The 14,685-nt window shown below is 37.8% G+C and overlaps 1 protein-coding gene across 1 annotated transcript in view; it reads left to right on the plus strand.

Annotated features, from left to right (window-relative positions):
- The window catches only part of LOC121285899 (serine/threonine-protein phosphatase PP1-gamma catalytic subunit A), a 28,002-nt gene extending 13,697 nt beyond the window's left edge, over positions 1-14,305 (plus strand). Inside the window, exons 2-7 of the mRNA XM_041202825.1 lie at positions 5,702-5,833; positions 6,923-7,153; positions 10,200-10,304; positions 10,546-10,769; positions 11,872-12,006; positions 12,620-14,305. Of these exons, the coding sequence (XP_041058759.1) occupies positions 5,702-5,833; positions 6,923-7,153; positions 10,200-10,304; positions 10,546-10,769; positions 11,872-12,006; positions 12,620-12,709 (917 nt within the window). The 3' untranslated portion in view covers positions 12,710-14,305. The remainder of the gene's footprint in view (positions 1-5,701; positions 5,834-6,922; positions 7,154-10,199; positions 10,305-10,545; positions 10,770-11,871; positions 12,007-12,619) is intronic.
- Positions 14,306-14,685: the final 380 nt, after the last annotated feature.

The raw sequence follows: 14,685 nt of genomic DNA on the forward strand, positions 1-14,685 counted from the left end.
TCCATATGCAAGTGCTGTATTGTAGAGATTAAGATGTGATAGGGGTGAGCTCTACAACAGTAGTTGTTTTTGTGACTTGCATACAAATGTGATGTCTAATTATTAAATAACATGCCAGAGACATTTTTGATTCAAAATGTTTCACAAAGACCAAACTCCTAACTATACTCCTTTACTCTCTTATACACTGATCACAAAGTCTAAAGCTGATGTACAGTTAAGTTACTGTTGGAATGTTCATCTTCTGCTCTGTAAATTCAGATTGCAATGCAATATTTTGTTTTGTCCAGGTAGCAGTGAATTTTAATAGGGTATTACAAGCACTATTATTGTGAATTGGTAAATTACTGCTATTTGCATTGCCTAGTGTGCAATTGCATTATATGTAACAAAACCATGAAGTTGAGATCCTTTAGTATGATGCTAGCCTTTGTATTAGCTGATCTCAGCAACAACACTGCTGGGACATCATAATTTGGCACTATACTCTACAAACTGTGGAGGTTATTTTTGAAAAGTTATCCCCATTCCTGATCTGAATCCAGTGACTCCTGTCAGTTTTGTACATGTGGATCTTGGGCCTCAGAAATAGTTACCCCTTTTTGCATTGGCCTATGAGAAGGGTTTTCCTATATGATGTTAAATATGCTTTAGTTGATCCCATGCTTCTAAGAATAGTTGCTGAAAACATGCTTATGTTGGATTCTTTGCAAACATCTCTGCTAGATATTTTCAGCTCAGACAATGTTGAGATGTAGCTTTTATATCTTGCATCTGTGGTTTAATGGAAGAATTAATTTAGGTCACACAAGTTGAAAGAATTCTTAATAGTTTTTTTTTCCTTTTGGAAGCCTGATTTACCTAACTGGGAAATGACTAATTAAATCATACACAGTGGAAATTTTACCTAACGACCATTATTGTGGTAGATTAAATACATTTCCATTGGATTTTTGTTTTTCCTAGTTTTGTAACTCTTAAGTCAGCTTTCTTTTTTTTTACTTCTCCCTCCCATAAGGTATTAAAATAATAGCTGTTTGGTAGTACAGAACTTGAAAATTATAGAAAAAGACAGCTCTAAGCTTTTCAGCTTGCACTCATCAGGACACATAACAAGAATACCAATATAAGGGAAAAGCAACAATTTATACTGTATGTGAAGAGAGTGCTAATTTGCAAGTGGTGTTGCCATGGAGAATGCACCAGTGATGGTGACTGACAGTTAACTGCCAAGCATTGTTTGAAATTTAAACTAGGCAGCTTGACCCTGATTGATTAAGGCATTGCCCTGAAGAATGAGTCAGCGAATGGCTGTCACTTATTTTGGTTAACTGAAACAGGTGCATTGCATATACGTGTTTTTTTCTGTCTGCAAAGAACAGGGTCCTGTGTATTAATATGTAGCTTCCAGTATATGCAAATGTGCCACACTGCGAGCCCAATTGTCTTAAATTGGTTGTCAGCGTAATTCTTAACACATTGAGGATTATTTAGCAAATGTTATCCAATCGTGGAATCACATCTAATGTTGGACACTCCTTGAGTTTTGCAAGCACAGGCTGGGTGGCCTGCCTGTTATGAACAGCAACTGGGACATGCTGTCTGATGTGATTCGCCAGTCTTTGGAACAGGTGGCCTATATACTTAATAGAATAAGCAATATGAAAATAAGAATGGAACCAAACTTCTGAGTGTACTGGTTTTTTTTGACTTGAAAGACCTGCTGGAATTATTTCATAAATTAATGTTAAAGTTTATAAATGCCATTCTGTGTTTCAAAGATCAGTCAGAGGGTTCCTTTTTGGACATGGAGTATCTCAACCAGTCACACTGATAATTTGAAGAGAAACTCCTACTGTTATTTTAGGAGCAGGGGTATGTCATTCAGCCTGTTGTATCTGTTTTGGCATTCATTCAACCGTGGCTGATTTTTTTACCTCCAACATTTAATCCTGTTCTAAATATACATCAGAGAAAGAGGCTATTTGGCCCAACCAGTTCATAATAACAGCTATGTTCCACTCAAGTCCATTTTTTCTCGCCGTCCATCTCCTCCTCCTTTGTATGCTTATCTAGCCACCCCTTAAGGATATCTGTACGTAGTAAGTTCCAAAGTCTCACCATTCTCTGGGAAAAGTTTCTTCTAGAATATCCGATTTGATTTCTTGGTAGATATCTTGTACTGGGGGTCTTCAGTTTGCTCCTCATAGGTTCCTGCCCTATCAAAGCATTTTAAATTTAAAAATCCCTCTATTCAGTCACCGCTAAGCCTTTTTCAAGAGAAAAAAAGACTGCCTGTTCGTTCTTTCCTCACGGGTATAATCTAATTTCTGGTATTGTTCTTTTTGCACTCACCAGTCCCCCTCTGTACGTTTTATAATATGGTGACCTGAATTATACACGTTATTCCCAAGTGTGGCTTAACTGAGATTCAACCCAAGTTTAGCATAACTTGTCTACTTTTCAATTCTGTTGCTCTCAATATAATTCCTGGTGTTTTTAGTTTGCTGTTTTTAATAGCCTTATTAATTTGCGCTACTACTTTTAGCAATTTGTGTATTTGTATTGAGATCCTTTCTCTACCCCATTTAGATTATTTTTCAAGTAATGTGACCCCATTTACTTACAAAATATAGTTCATACTTATCTTTGAAATTCATGTGCTGATTTTATATGCCCAAGTTGCATGACTATTAATGTCACCATCTTCTTGTTGCAGTCCTTCTCCAGTTTTGGCTGTTTCCCCCCTCCCGCAACCCCAAATCCCCATTTTTGGTGTCCCCTGCAAATTTAGAAATTGTGCTTTTGATTCCAAAGGTAAATCGTTAATATAAATTGTGGGTAACAATGTTCTCTGCATTGGTCCTTGTGGTGTCTCATTTTCTTCCACCCGCCCCTACTCTGCCCCTTGAAGCTAGCTTGCTATCCATTTTGCTACTTGTCCCCGACTCTATGTTCTCTGACTTTATTCATTAGTTTACAGTGTGGAACTTTTGGAAATATAAATTTCATCCTTTTTCTGTTAACCTCTTCAAAGAATTTAATGAGGTTGGTCAAGCAGATTCTCCCTTTTTTTGTTTCTAGGTGTTTTTCTTCAGTAGGGATTTTATTATTTTTTTCTACCACCGTTGTTAATCGCATTGTTTAGTTTCCTGGACATGTTCTATCATTTTTAATCTCTTCTGTAATGTTTCCATTGATCTGTCTGCCTGGGTAATACTGAAGCAAATGATATCATATTTCTGCCATTTTGCCATGGCTGCCTGTGATTTTTTTTTTAAAACTAAGTTTTAACATGAGTAGCTCTATGCAGTTCCATTAGAGTATTTGGGAAAATTTATATTTTGATTGACTTTGTCACAAGCTCTGCATTGGAACAGGTAGATATTATCCTCGTTATGCACTGTTTGCTGTTTAGGTCAGGCTAATGGGGAGAGGGAAAGATTGTGGAATGTGAAAGGGACTTCTCAATATGCTTAACTTTTTGAGTAGTGTGATGAATGTTCAGAACTTATTAATGCTGACAGCTGAAGCATTTATTTTTAATTGCATATCCAATTCGCCAGAGAATAATCTGGAAGAACTTTCTGGGTCCAACCCATGGACGATGCAGTGAGATTAAATTATTTCTCATATTGATGCGGTAATAATTGAACATCTTCCTAATTCATGATTTGGTCCATTTGTATGTCAATAAGAAGATTTACTTCTGCAGATCTAATTCTGTAATCTTGAGATCTCCCACAAAATTCTTCATGGTCTTTTGTTTGTATCTGACATGACTAGTCAAATACTTAGGAAATTTAGTTGAGGCTTTGAATTATCTTCAAAGTGTGTGGCAGCAATATGTGACACTGCTAGCTTCATTTCCTTTCATTGAACTATCCTGCTGCCCACACCGTGCTACAAGATTTTTCTCTGTCCATTTACTTTGATAAGGACTTGCTTTTCCCCTCCCAAAATCATGTTGTTCTCCCTCTGCTTCGATGGAAAACCATGAATATAGATTGTACTTGGGTCCCTTTTTGTATTTGATCATTTCCAACCAATCCCCTTTATCCATCTATCCATGCGCTCATAATTTGAACTGCCTCATATTCCATTGTATGAGTCTTCATGCGCCCAGCAATGCAGTTTATTGGAACATGTGGATTAACATGTCCATGATCCCCACATTGATGGTCTCGAGCACCTTTTAAGCAACCACCTGGAAGAGCAAAAGTGAAGAAATCTGGGAAGGAATTATAATTGTTGCTTAGTGGAAACCACAAAGCAGGGCATGGAAAATAGCCTTTAAAAGGCAATGCATTCACCTTAGTTGGTGCTTTTATAAAAAAAAAAATCTAATTAAAATGGGTAATTTTGACAAATGTAGCAAACATTTTAAAATTCAGTTTGGGTGTATTTGCTTAACCTTTCATATAGCCATGCATTTACAGTAAGAACTCCATAACAGTTACAACATTTTGAAAAACTGAAGACCATGAAAGCTAGGGAAAATGCAGTTATGATTTCGACAATATTTGGTGTAACAACCTTATACAGATCTGTTTTGGAATATGAATGACACTAGAGATTTACATGAAGTCTTTCAGCTGTGATTCAATATTCTTCCTGGCTTTCATTTTCTCTGGGATTAGAGTAGTCTACTTGTACTATAACATATTCTTAGTTAGCCACTGTTAACAGTACTAAGTTATGTCATCTTTTGTAAATTGGATGTTCCTGCGCAAGATTACTATTATTTACCTTTCCAAGTATAATGTCAGTTTGGCTACATTTTGTCAGTTTGACTGTTTGTGTTAGCATAGATTTACATCCTGAAAATATGTCATTTTTAACACACACTGGGTGCTATTTTTCACCTGAGCTTAGTGAAGTATTGATTTGGAAAAAATTACTGATTTTTCAAACAGATTTTTCCTTCATAAAAGGGATAATTCTAGCATTAAGTGAATTTCAATTACTGTTGTAAAATTGTACTGGAATAACTTGAAGTTTACCATGACTGAAGTACATTCAAGCCTCACTCTTGATCAGAGATATGGGGAATTTTTTGCAATGCATGTTTATAGTGCTTTAGTTTAAACCTTAAAGCATGCCTCAGTTTATTTTAACTAGTGTGGAAAATATGTTGTAGCTGAAAATGATAAATGACTACAACAATGTTCAGAATATACTTATTTCACAGATGGTTGAATAACTTCATATTACTTCTGCTTAGCTAATGGGGACATGGGTCAGTTGTGCCAGCACTGCTGCCTGGTTGAAATCCAAGTAAGCATAGATGATTAATTTAAATTTTGGGTATTTTCATGTCTGTGCTTCAGGACTAGACTGTGATGCAATTGCTTACTCATCAGAGGTGTCTGTCTAGATTTCTAACCAGGAAAAGTTACATTGCTGATTTTACTACTGCAGTATTTTATTGGACATTAACTTGGGAACTGCAGTTACCTGCGTGTATGCTTGTAGGGCAGTAACCTAGTAAAGCTATTATCAAACTGCAAAAGATAACATTTAAAGCCGACAGTGCAGTTTTCCAAATGAATGTATCAGCCAGCAGTTGATTAAGTTCTGTCGAAGGGTCATGAGGACTCGAAACGTCAACTCTTTTCTTCTCCGCCGATGCTGCCAGACCTGCTGAGTTTTTCCAGGTAATTCTGTTTTTGTAGTTGATTATTCTTTTTCTTCTATCTAGTACGAGGTTCTAAACCAGGAAAAAATGTACAACTCCAAGAGAATGAAATCAGAGGCCTGTGCCTCAAGTCTCGTGAAATCTTCCTCAGTCAACCTATTCTTTTGGAACTTGAAGCTCCATTAAAAATATGTGGTGAGTATCTTTATGATCAGTTACTGCCTTGTTCTATGCTAATTTTAAATGTTTTAATCTCGTAAGTAAAAACAGGCAATGCAGTTGTGCTGAACATTTGGCTTGTTTTTACAAGCTGAAATATTTGAACACTCCATTTTGAAGCAAAGTATTAATCCTGACATTTAAGCCACTTTAATTTTACAGTCCGTATAATTTACTATTTTGTATATTGTGCTTACCCTCAATTCGCGCAAAGTGACTTACAGATTGAAATCTTACTGAAAATATTGATGTTTTCGTTAAAAAGCCATGTTTTCATTTTTGTTTAAATGATTGAGCTGAATCTGAATTTTTATTGCAGGGTGTGAAAATAAATTGATCATTTGTACAAATTTTCTAAAATATTTGCTTAAATCTGTAAAGGTTTGTGCATGTCTCTTTGGAGTATCATTTGAGACATGGGCATGGGTAGCATCTTAAGTATCCTAGCAGATGGTTTGCTGTGTAACATAGGCAGGAACCAGCCTGCCCTGGTTCTACATTGTCATGCAGAAAGTGGCTTTAGGGAGAGCCTTTATTCTAAAAATACATTAAAGAATAGTCTGTCCTCAATGGGGCAGGGTTGTCATCCACTTCTGTTTTTTTTTTCATTCGTGGTCGATAGGATTATGATTACATTGTCTTCCCTTTTTGCAATGTGTGAGAAAATACCGATTGCAAATAATGCAATTTTTTTGCAACTTTTAATAGCTCAGCCCCATGGTGCACATACAGGAAATTGTGGGTTGCATTACAGCTCCCATTGTGCTGAGAGGAAATGTAAGTCATGTGCTTTGAGTTCAAGGCTCAAGCAGTGCACAATACTACTGTTAACCATATGACTTTTGGAGCAAATACATCACTTCTTTTCTCTCGTTTTCCCCCCACTGCAGCCAACCCCCACACTGGCCAGATGTTTCTTGTCTTTCCTTTTCACCCCCCACCCCCTCAAACATCTAACGGTCTTTGTCCTGAATGTCAACCTAACTACTGCTGACTGTCTATTCCATGTTTCACCCTACTGCTTGGTGTATTTTTAGTAAATTCTGACTGACTCTTTTTCCCTAGGTGATATTCATGGCCAATATTATGATTTACTTCGATTGTTTGAATATGGTGGCTTCCCACCAGAGAGCAACTACCTGTTTCTGGGAGATTATGTGGACAGGGGAAAGCAGTCTTTGGAAACTATCTGTCTGTTATTGGCTTATAAAATTAAGTATCCAGAGAATTTTTTCCTTTTGCGTGGAAACCATGAATGCGCCAGTATAAACAGAATATATGGATTCTATGATGAATGTAAGTAAACATTTTCTAATTTACTGTTGCATAAGCGTAGCCAAATCTGCATGATGCCATATTTTTTTTCAACTCCAATGTACTTCGAAAATTCTGGATTTTCCATCAAAATTTTGCTCTTGCATCATATATGAGTGTGATTAAAACTACTATCACTAGTTTAGCTGCCGGTTGTCTCCGCCATAATGAACTGAAAGCTCCAAATGGAAAATGGAAAGGCAATCTTATTACCTCCACTGTCCTGTAATTACACTAAATTGAAAGGGTCACTTTTATTTATTCACCTTCAGCACTAGCTCATTTTGAAAAGTTTATTATGGCACTTCATAGCTTTGTTCTCACTTTAAGTAATTAAATGTGGAACTTTGAAACTATCCGATAGTATTTTCTTTGAGGCAGATAAAAATGCTCCATTGACCAATTTTGATTTTAAGGTTAATATAAGTGTGAATGTTGGGGAGATGAGAGAGGCAGTCTTCATGATGTTTAACTCTTCAAACAAGTCAAACAGTCGTGCTGAGGTTAAAAGCAAAATACTGCGGATGCTGGAAATCTGAAACAAAAACAGGAAATGCTGGGAAAACTCAGGACTAATAGCATCTGTGGAGAGAAAGACAGAGTTAAAGTTTCAAGTCTGTATGACTCAGCTAAAGAGAAGTAAAAATGTGGTGAAATTTATACTGTTTACAGGAGATGGAGCAGGTGAAGCTGGATAGAAAGCCAGTGATAGGTGGGGGCAAAGGAGAGATTGACAAAGGTGTCATGAACAAAAGGACAAAGGGGGTGTTAATGGTTGTGGTATGGGCTAAAGGAGATGTTGATGGTGGCATTAAGGTCAGAAAGCAGAATGTGATGATAGCAGGACAAGGGTAAGCACTCTGGAAAAACAACATGAACAACTGACAGATGGCTCTTGTGGGGGTGGTGGGAAAAAAGATTGAAAATAGGATAAAAAGTGGGGATAAAACAATGAGTTAAAAATAAATAAAAATCAGTGGATAAAAAATAAATGTTAATATTAGAAAAAAGGGAGTGAGAATGGAGGAGAGAGTTCATGGCTTGAAGTTGTTGAACTCTATGTTAAGTCCAGAAGGCTGTAAAGTGCCTAATCGGAAGATGAGGTGCCTTTCCTCCAGTTTGTGTTGGGCTTCACTGGAACATTGCAGCAGGTCAAGGATGGACATGTGGGCATGAAAGTAAGATGATGTGTTGAAAAGGCAAGTGACAGGAAGGTCTGAGTCATGCTTGCGGACAGACCGAAGTCCCTACGGAATGCCGAAAGGGGTGGGTGAAGGGAAGATGTGTTTGGTGGTGGCGTTATGCTGGAGTTGGCAGAAATGGCAGAGGATGATCCTTTGAATGTGGAGGCTGGTGGGATGAAAAGTGAGGACGATGGGGATCCTATCCCATAGTTCTGGGAGGAAGAGGAAGGTGTGAGGACAGAGGTGCGGGAGATGAATCGGACATGGCTGAGGGCCCTGTCAATCACTGTGGGCGGGAAACCTTGGTTAAGGAAGAAGGAAAACATGTCAGAAATGCTGTTTTGGAAAGTGGCATCATGGGAACAGATGCAATGGAGGCGAAGGAACTGAGAGAATGGGATGGAGTCCTTACAGGAAGCAGAGTGTGAGCTGTAGTTGAAGTAGCTGTGGGAATTGGTGGACTAGTAATGAATATTAGTGGACAGTATTGAGACAGAGGGGTCAAGGAAGGGAAGGGAAGGCTCAGTGATGGAGGGGTGGAAATTGGAAGCAAAAATTATTACATTTTTCCAAGTCCAGACAAGAGCATGAAGCGGCACGGAAACAGTCATTGATGTACCGAAAAGAGAGTTGTGGAAGGGGGCCTCAATAGGACTGGAACAAGGAATGTTCCACATACCCCATAAACAGACAGGCATAACTGGGGCCCATGTGGGTACCCATAGCCGCACCTTTTATTTGGAGCAAGTGAGACGAGTTTAAAGAGAAATTCAATGAGAGAATAAGTTGAACCAGACGGAGGAGAGTAGTGGTGGATGGGGATTGTTCGGGCCTCTGTTCGAGGAAGAAGCGGAAAGCCCTCAGATCATCCTGGTGGGCGATGGAGGTGTAGAGGGACTGGACATCCATGGTGAAGAGGGGGTGGTTAGGGCCAGGGAATTGGAAATTGTTGATATGATATGATGTAGGGCATCAGAAGAATCGCAGATGTAGGTGGGAAGAGATTGGACAAGGGGGAAAGAAAACAGGGTCAAGGTAGGAAGAAATTAGTTCCGTGGGGCAGGAACAGGCTGACACGATCGGTCCTGCTTATGGATTTTGGGGAGGAGGTAGAAGTAGGCTGTCTGGGGTTGGGTGACTGAGGTTGGAAGCTGTGGAGGGAAGATCTCCAGAGGAGACGAGATAAGGTATTGAGTGCTGAAGAATTAGCTCAGTGTTTTACAGTTAGTGCAATGAGGAGTTATTTGCTAGTATTTAGACGACTGTAAGCATATTGACTTCAGAATACTTTGATTCATTTGTACCTTGTAGAAGTTTAAGTTTCAAATTAATGCTAAAAATGGCTAATGCAAAATTATGCTTGTTCTAGTTTCCATTTTTAAAATGTGATTTACTTACATTTTCCTGTATCTCTAACTCTTCCACTCAAGGAGGATGGATGTCAATTTTTTTTATAACCACAACTGCTGCCAATTACATTCTACAGCTACATTTGCTTTGTTAGCATTAGGTTGATAAATGCTGGCCTGCCAGCTGTTATAAAATAGTGACTAACTAGATGGTATCGTCCAATAACTTGCTGACATAGGTCATGTGGTAGTTACTGGTTTCATTTTTGAACTTCAGTAATTTTCAGCCTTTTCTAAAGCTGTCTTCCTTTCCTTGTCTTTAATCTAGCACTTTTTTACTTTCAAAAAGTCAATGTGCAAAAGAAAGAAGAAATTCAAGTATTTAGACTTGTGCAGCTTTTTTGGAAGCTGTGTTTATGTCCCAGATTTTTTCTTTACATGTTCCTGTTGATAAGACACTCTTTCCTTCCTACCTTCCCTTTGTCTGTCTTCTAGGTAAGAGGCGGTACAATATTAAATTGTGGAAGACTTTTACAGACTGTTTCAACTGCTTACCTATAGCTGCCATTGTGGATGAAAAGATATTTTGCTGTCACGGAGGTATGAATACTTCAATTTGAGGCCTATAGTGTACCTTTTAATGGATGTAATAACAAGCTACTTCACAATTATTTTGGTCAGTCCATATTTAGGCGCTTTCTTGGTTTGTCCAATGGACAAGTTTTAAATTGCACATTTAAAACCGTTCAAATAGTAAAAATACAGCTACAATGTTATAGGGAGTGGTGGAGATAAAAAAGATGAGTATTGAATAACTTGAAATTGTGTTTTTTAAAATCAGGTTTGTCACCTGATCTTCAGTCCATGGAACAAATTAGACGAATCATGCGGCCCACTGATGTGCCAGACCAAGGACTTCTGTGTGATCTCTTGTGGTCTGATCCAGACAAAGATGTATTGGGATGGGGTGAGAATGACCGCGGTGTCTCATTCACATTTGGAGCAGAAGTAGTTGCAAAGTTCCTTCATAAACATGACCTGGATCTGATCTGTAGAGCCCACCAGGTACGGCATAGAGCTTTTAATTTATCTCAGCCTGAATTTACTGGGTTTTTTTTTTGTTTTACAGACCAGATTTAGTTAAATCATGTCATGCAATAATTATCTGGTAGATTACCTCTATGATGCAGAGTAGCCACTTAATTTCAGTTAAATCTACAATCCAGTTCTTTCCCTGTTAAAATCCTGACTTATTCTGATTGGATGCAGATATACAGCTTCTGCTAGTCACTAACTCAAGTTGTTCAAAATACATGCTAATTAATGTTGAGTTATCACCTGGCTTTTAGCTAGCCTGCCTTTTACTTTTCTCTTAGACTCCCTCTTTTTTTAAAGTTGACTTTTAATTACCACAGTCATTGTTTCTATAACTACTGTAATGTAATATGAAGACTGTTACACTGCCTTTTTAATTTGTATCTGTTGCTCAAGCATAAAACCTTTTTCAAGTTGTGATTGGGTGGCCAGATGGACATAGTTTAATGTGGCAAGGAAATCACTAATGTGTCACCTGTAAGATTTGTTCACGTTATGTAATTTGAATTACATGCTCCTTGAAGAGTCACCGATTAATGCAACGCCCTGCAAATTGTACATGCGTCTTCTCTGATATGCAGAATGTAAAGTTATTAGTGTAACCAGAGGACTGGTGTTGAGATTAGGAGTGGCATGTGCATTGAATGTACTGTATTCAGCTTCTGTATTCAACAAGTTTGGTACACTAAATATTATTAACAACTTAATTTAGAACTCTTAAAATTTAAATTCAACATGGGAGTGAAAAGTTGCTTGATCAAACTCCATGCTTCTGTCCACATTTTGACTTGGCACTTGTGTAGTTGGCAATCTTTATTGAATTGTTTGGAACAGACGGTTTAATTCTGCTGCTTGGTTTTTAAATACAGGTCCCTTTGTACACTGGCAGCTTCTGTTTACTTGATTCAAATTAAGCAGTTGTATTAAAATAAGACTTTTAGTGTGATTTAAATTATCCAATAATTTGAATTATTTTTTAAATTAATAGTAAATGTATCATTAATATCCTCTTATGAAGTGTGTGCATGGAGTTGTTGTGATCCATGTTCATTTTGTTCTATTACTGAAACAGGTTGTAGAAGATGGGTATGAGTTCTTTGCCAAGAGGCAGCTGGTGACTTTGTTCTCTGCACCCAATTATTGTGGGGAATTTGATAATGCAGGTGCCATGATGAGTGTAGATGAAACATTGATGTGTTCTTTTCAGGTAAGATGAACCTACAAATTTGTTATGAGAGATTTTGTTTTTGTGCAGCAAAATCAAAAGTACAGTGGTGCTATGGTTTCAGTTTAATTTTCTCAACTATATAGCTGATGGACACAATATTGTGAAGTTTTTGGCAGACACACAATATCTTGGGAGAATGCAAAGGGAAACCTAGTTGCAAATGATAACTTTGAATGTTTTAGGCTTTTGAACTGTCCACTGGAAGCTGCAGTAGAGATGGATCATTGCACTCCAGTTACTGTTTATGGTTAGGTGATTTTTTTTCTAAGTACTCTGCACATGTGCAATGTGTTGAATTCTCAGTCTGATGTATACTTAGTCACTTTGCTCAGCATTCACTGTCCAATAGAAAATGCCTGCTGGTATGAAAAAGAATGTTGGAACTGGACACCCCTAGGTTCCATACGTTTGTGTGTCTGGGTGAACTACTATTTGCTAATATTAAACACTAGTGAACACATTTTCTAGGTCTTATTTTCAGAAAAAATAATTAAGCAAATAATTGCAATATCATTGAAATGTAGCTATTTAGTACAATTGCAAATGTATTGGGGGAAAATTTCTCACTTTTTTTTTTTAAAAACACTTTTAGATTTTGAAACCAGCAGAAAAAAAGAAACCTAATACAAGCCGGCCTGTAACACCACCGAGGAGCATGATCACAAAACAAGCCAAGAAATAAAACAAGGAATTCTGGCATTGCCTGTTCGGACTTGTATTATACCAGTTTGTCTCCATTTTTAACTTTTTTTTCCTTTTGTGTAAAGTGTATCTGTCAGCTTGCTTGGATTAGATTACTATTTGTTGACTTGTGGTTTATCTGCTGTGATATACTGAACCATGGTTGCTGCCTCAGAACAGCAAACATGTATGCTCCCCCTGAAATGGAAGAATATTAAAATAGTACTGTAGCTCTCTAATCTGCATCAGGGCTCCTAATTGTTAGCATTAGTTGCTAGCAATAATGTGCTTGACTGCTGTTCCTCAGCAGGCTTCAGTGTGGGTCAGGGGAGGGGGGTGGTGGGGTAACGGTGGGGAACAGAAGATGACTTGTAGTTGACAGAAATTTGACATTTTTGGTACAGTTCACAAAAGTGATGTAAATGCCTTGTGATGGCAGTTGAGATTTCCTTTTTTATTTTTTTTAAAGACCTGAAGAGGTGATGCTTGTGAGCTGGTAATTGACCTTTTTTGGGGAAAAAAATCTCAAGTGTAGGAAGTGGCATACTGTTTATAAAACCTCAAAGTTATAGTTCAAAAAATTTTGTACTTTCTCATAAAAATGTTTTTATTTAGAGGAATGCATCTGCTTTTTTCAAGTCTACATGTCTGTCTTGTAAGCAACTGTTGTATAGATGTCATGATTAGAAGGATCTGCCTCTCCACTCTGCCAGCATCACAGAAAATGACGTAAATTTGATTAAGCACACTTCCTGTACTGTATATTTTAAATGATGAAATAAAGCCATTATTTTACATTTGGCATTTTGATTTGTTTTAAATTTGTCAATATTAGGTTCCTTGTGTTTTATAATGGCAGACAAATGGGTTAGTTAACATCTGGCAAAGATGATGGAGAACAGATCGAGAAACAGCTAGTATAGGTTATTGAACTTTAAATTGTAAGTCACTCAGCCATTCTTGTTCTTTTGGGATTAGGAGTTTTTTTTTTCTCTCCCTATTCCATGTATCATCCCTGGCCTTGAGGCCAAGCAAGCAACCTGTTCTTGGGGCTCTGTCATTATACAGTTGGCCACTAGGCTGAGACAATTGTTTGGAGTGCTCAATATTAACTTCCTCTGTTGCCTCCCCATGATTTTATGGGGAGCTTGTAGTTCTAAACTTCTTTCGGGTTCCTTACAGATGATGGATTTTTTTTTGCCCTGTTAGTTTGTCCAAGATCCTCGTGGGTGAAAGGGTATTGCACTAGTTCCCTCCTCCCTCTTCCTTATACTACCCTGTAACATGTAAAGTGATGGGGGCTATGAATATTAATGATTTTAAGGGTCAAAATGCTACTGCACCACCATTGTTAGCAGGAATGCAGTGTGGACAGCAGTAGAGCCATGGAGATGCTAAATAAAGGGATGCTGCTTTTTGTTTTGCTTTTGTTTCTTGGGGGAAGATCAAAATTGGGCATATCCATATGAGCCTAGTGACTGGTTTAAAAAGTGGCAGATTCCTGGATATCTGTTTGCATGCCTGTGCCCTCAACCAAGTAATGACTAATTTCATGATCAAAGTGGGAAGAAAAATAAAGCCTTTTTACAAATCTGGACTCGTGTATCTGTTTTTTCCTTGGGGATGCAGAAACCAGCTCAATATAGTCAGTGCCTGAAGTGATATTGAGCCATATAAAAGAGGAAGATCCCAAGTTTGATTTTGTGATGAATAATCTTCCTGTCTGGATGGTGCCAATGAACTTATCCAATTGATGACTGAGCAAGAGAGGGAGGAAAGTAAATTTAAAAATTGGTTCTATTCCCCAACTGCTATGTATGTTAGATTAGGACAGGATTGGACTGTACTAGTCTGACTCATGGGGAAATTAGCAGGAACTATACACTTCTTAGTCTTTGAAAACTTACTTGAAATTTACCAGTTCTAGCAGCCAATATACCTTATGAAGAACTGCTTAAGAGGGAGACAGCTGAAAAG

Source organism: Carcharodon carcharias, chromosome 13, assembly GCF_017639515.1.
Source record: "Carcharodon carcharias isolate sCarCar2 chromosome 13, sCarCar2.pri, whole genome shotgun sequence".
Lineage (NCBI taxonomy): Eukaryota > Metazoa > Chordata > Chondrichthyes > Lamniformes > Lamnidae > Carcharodon > Carcharodon carcharias.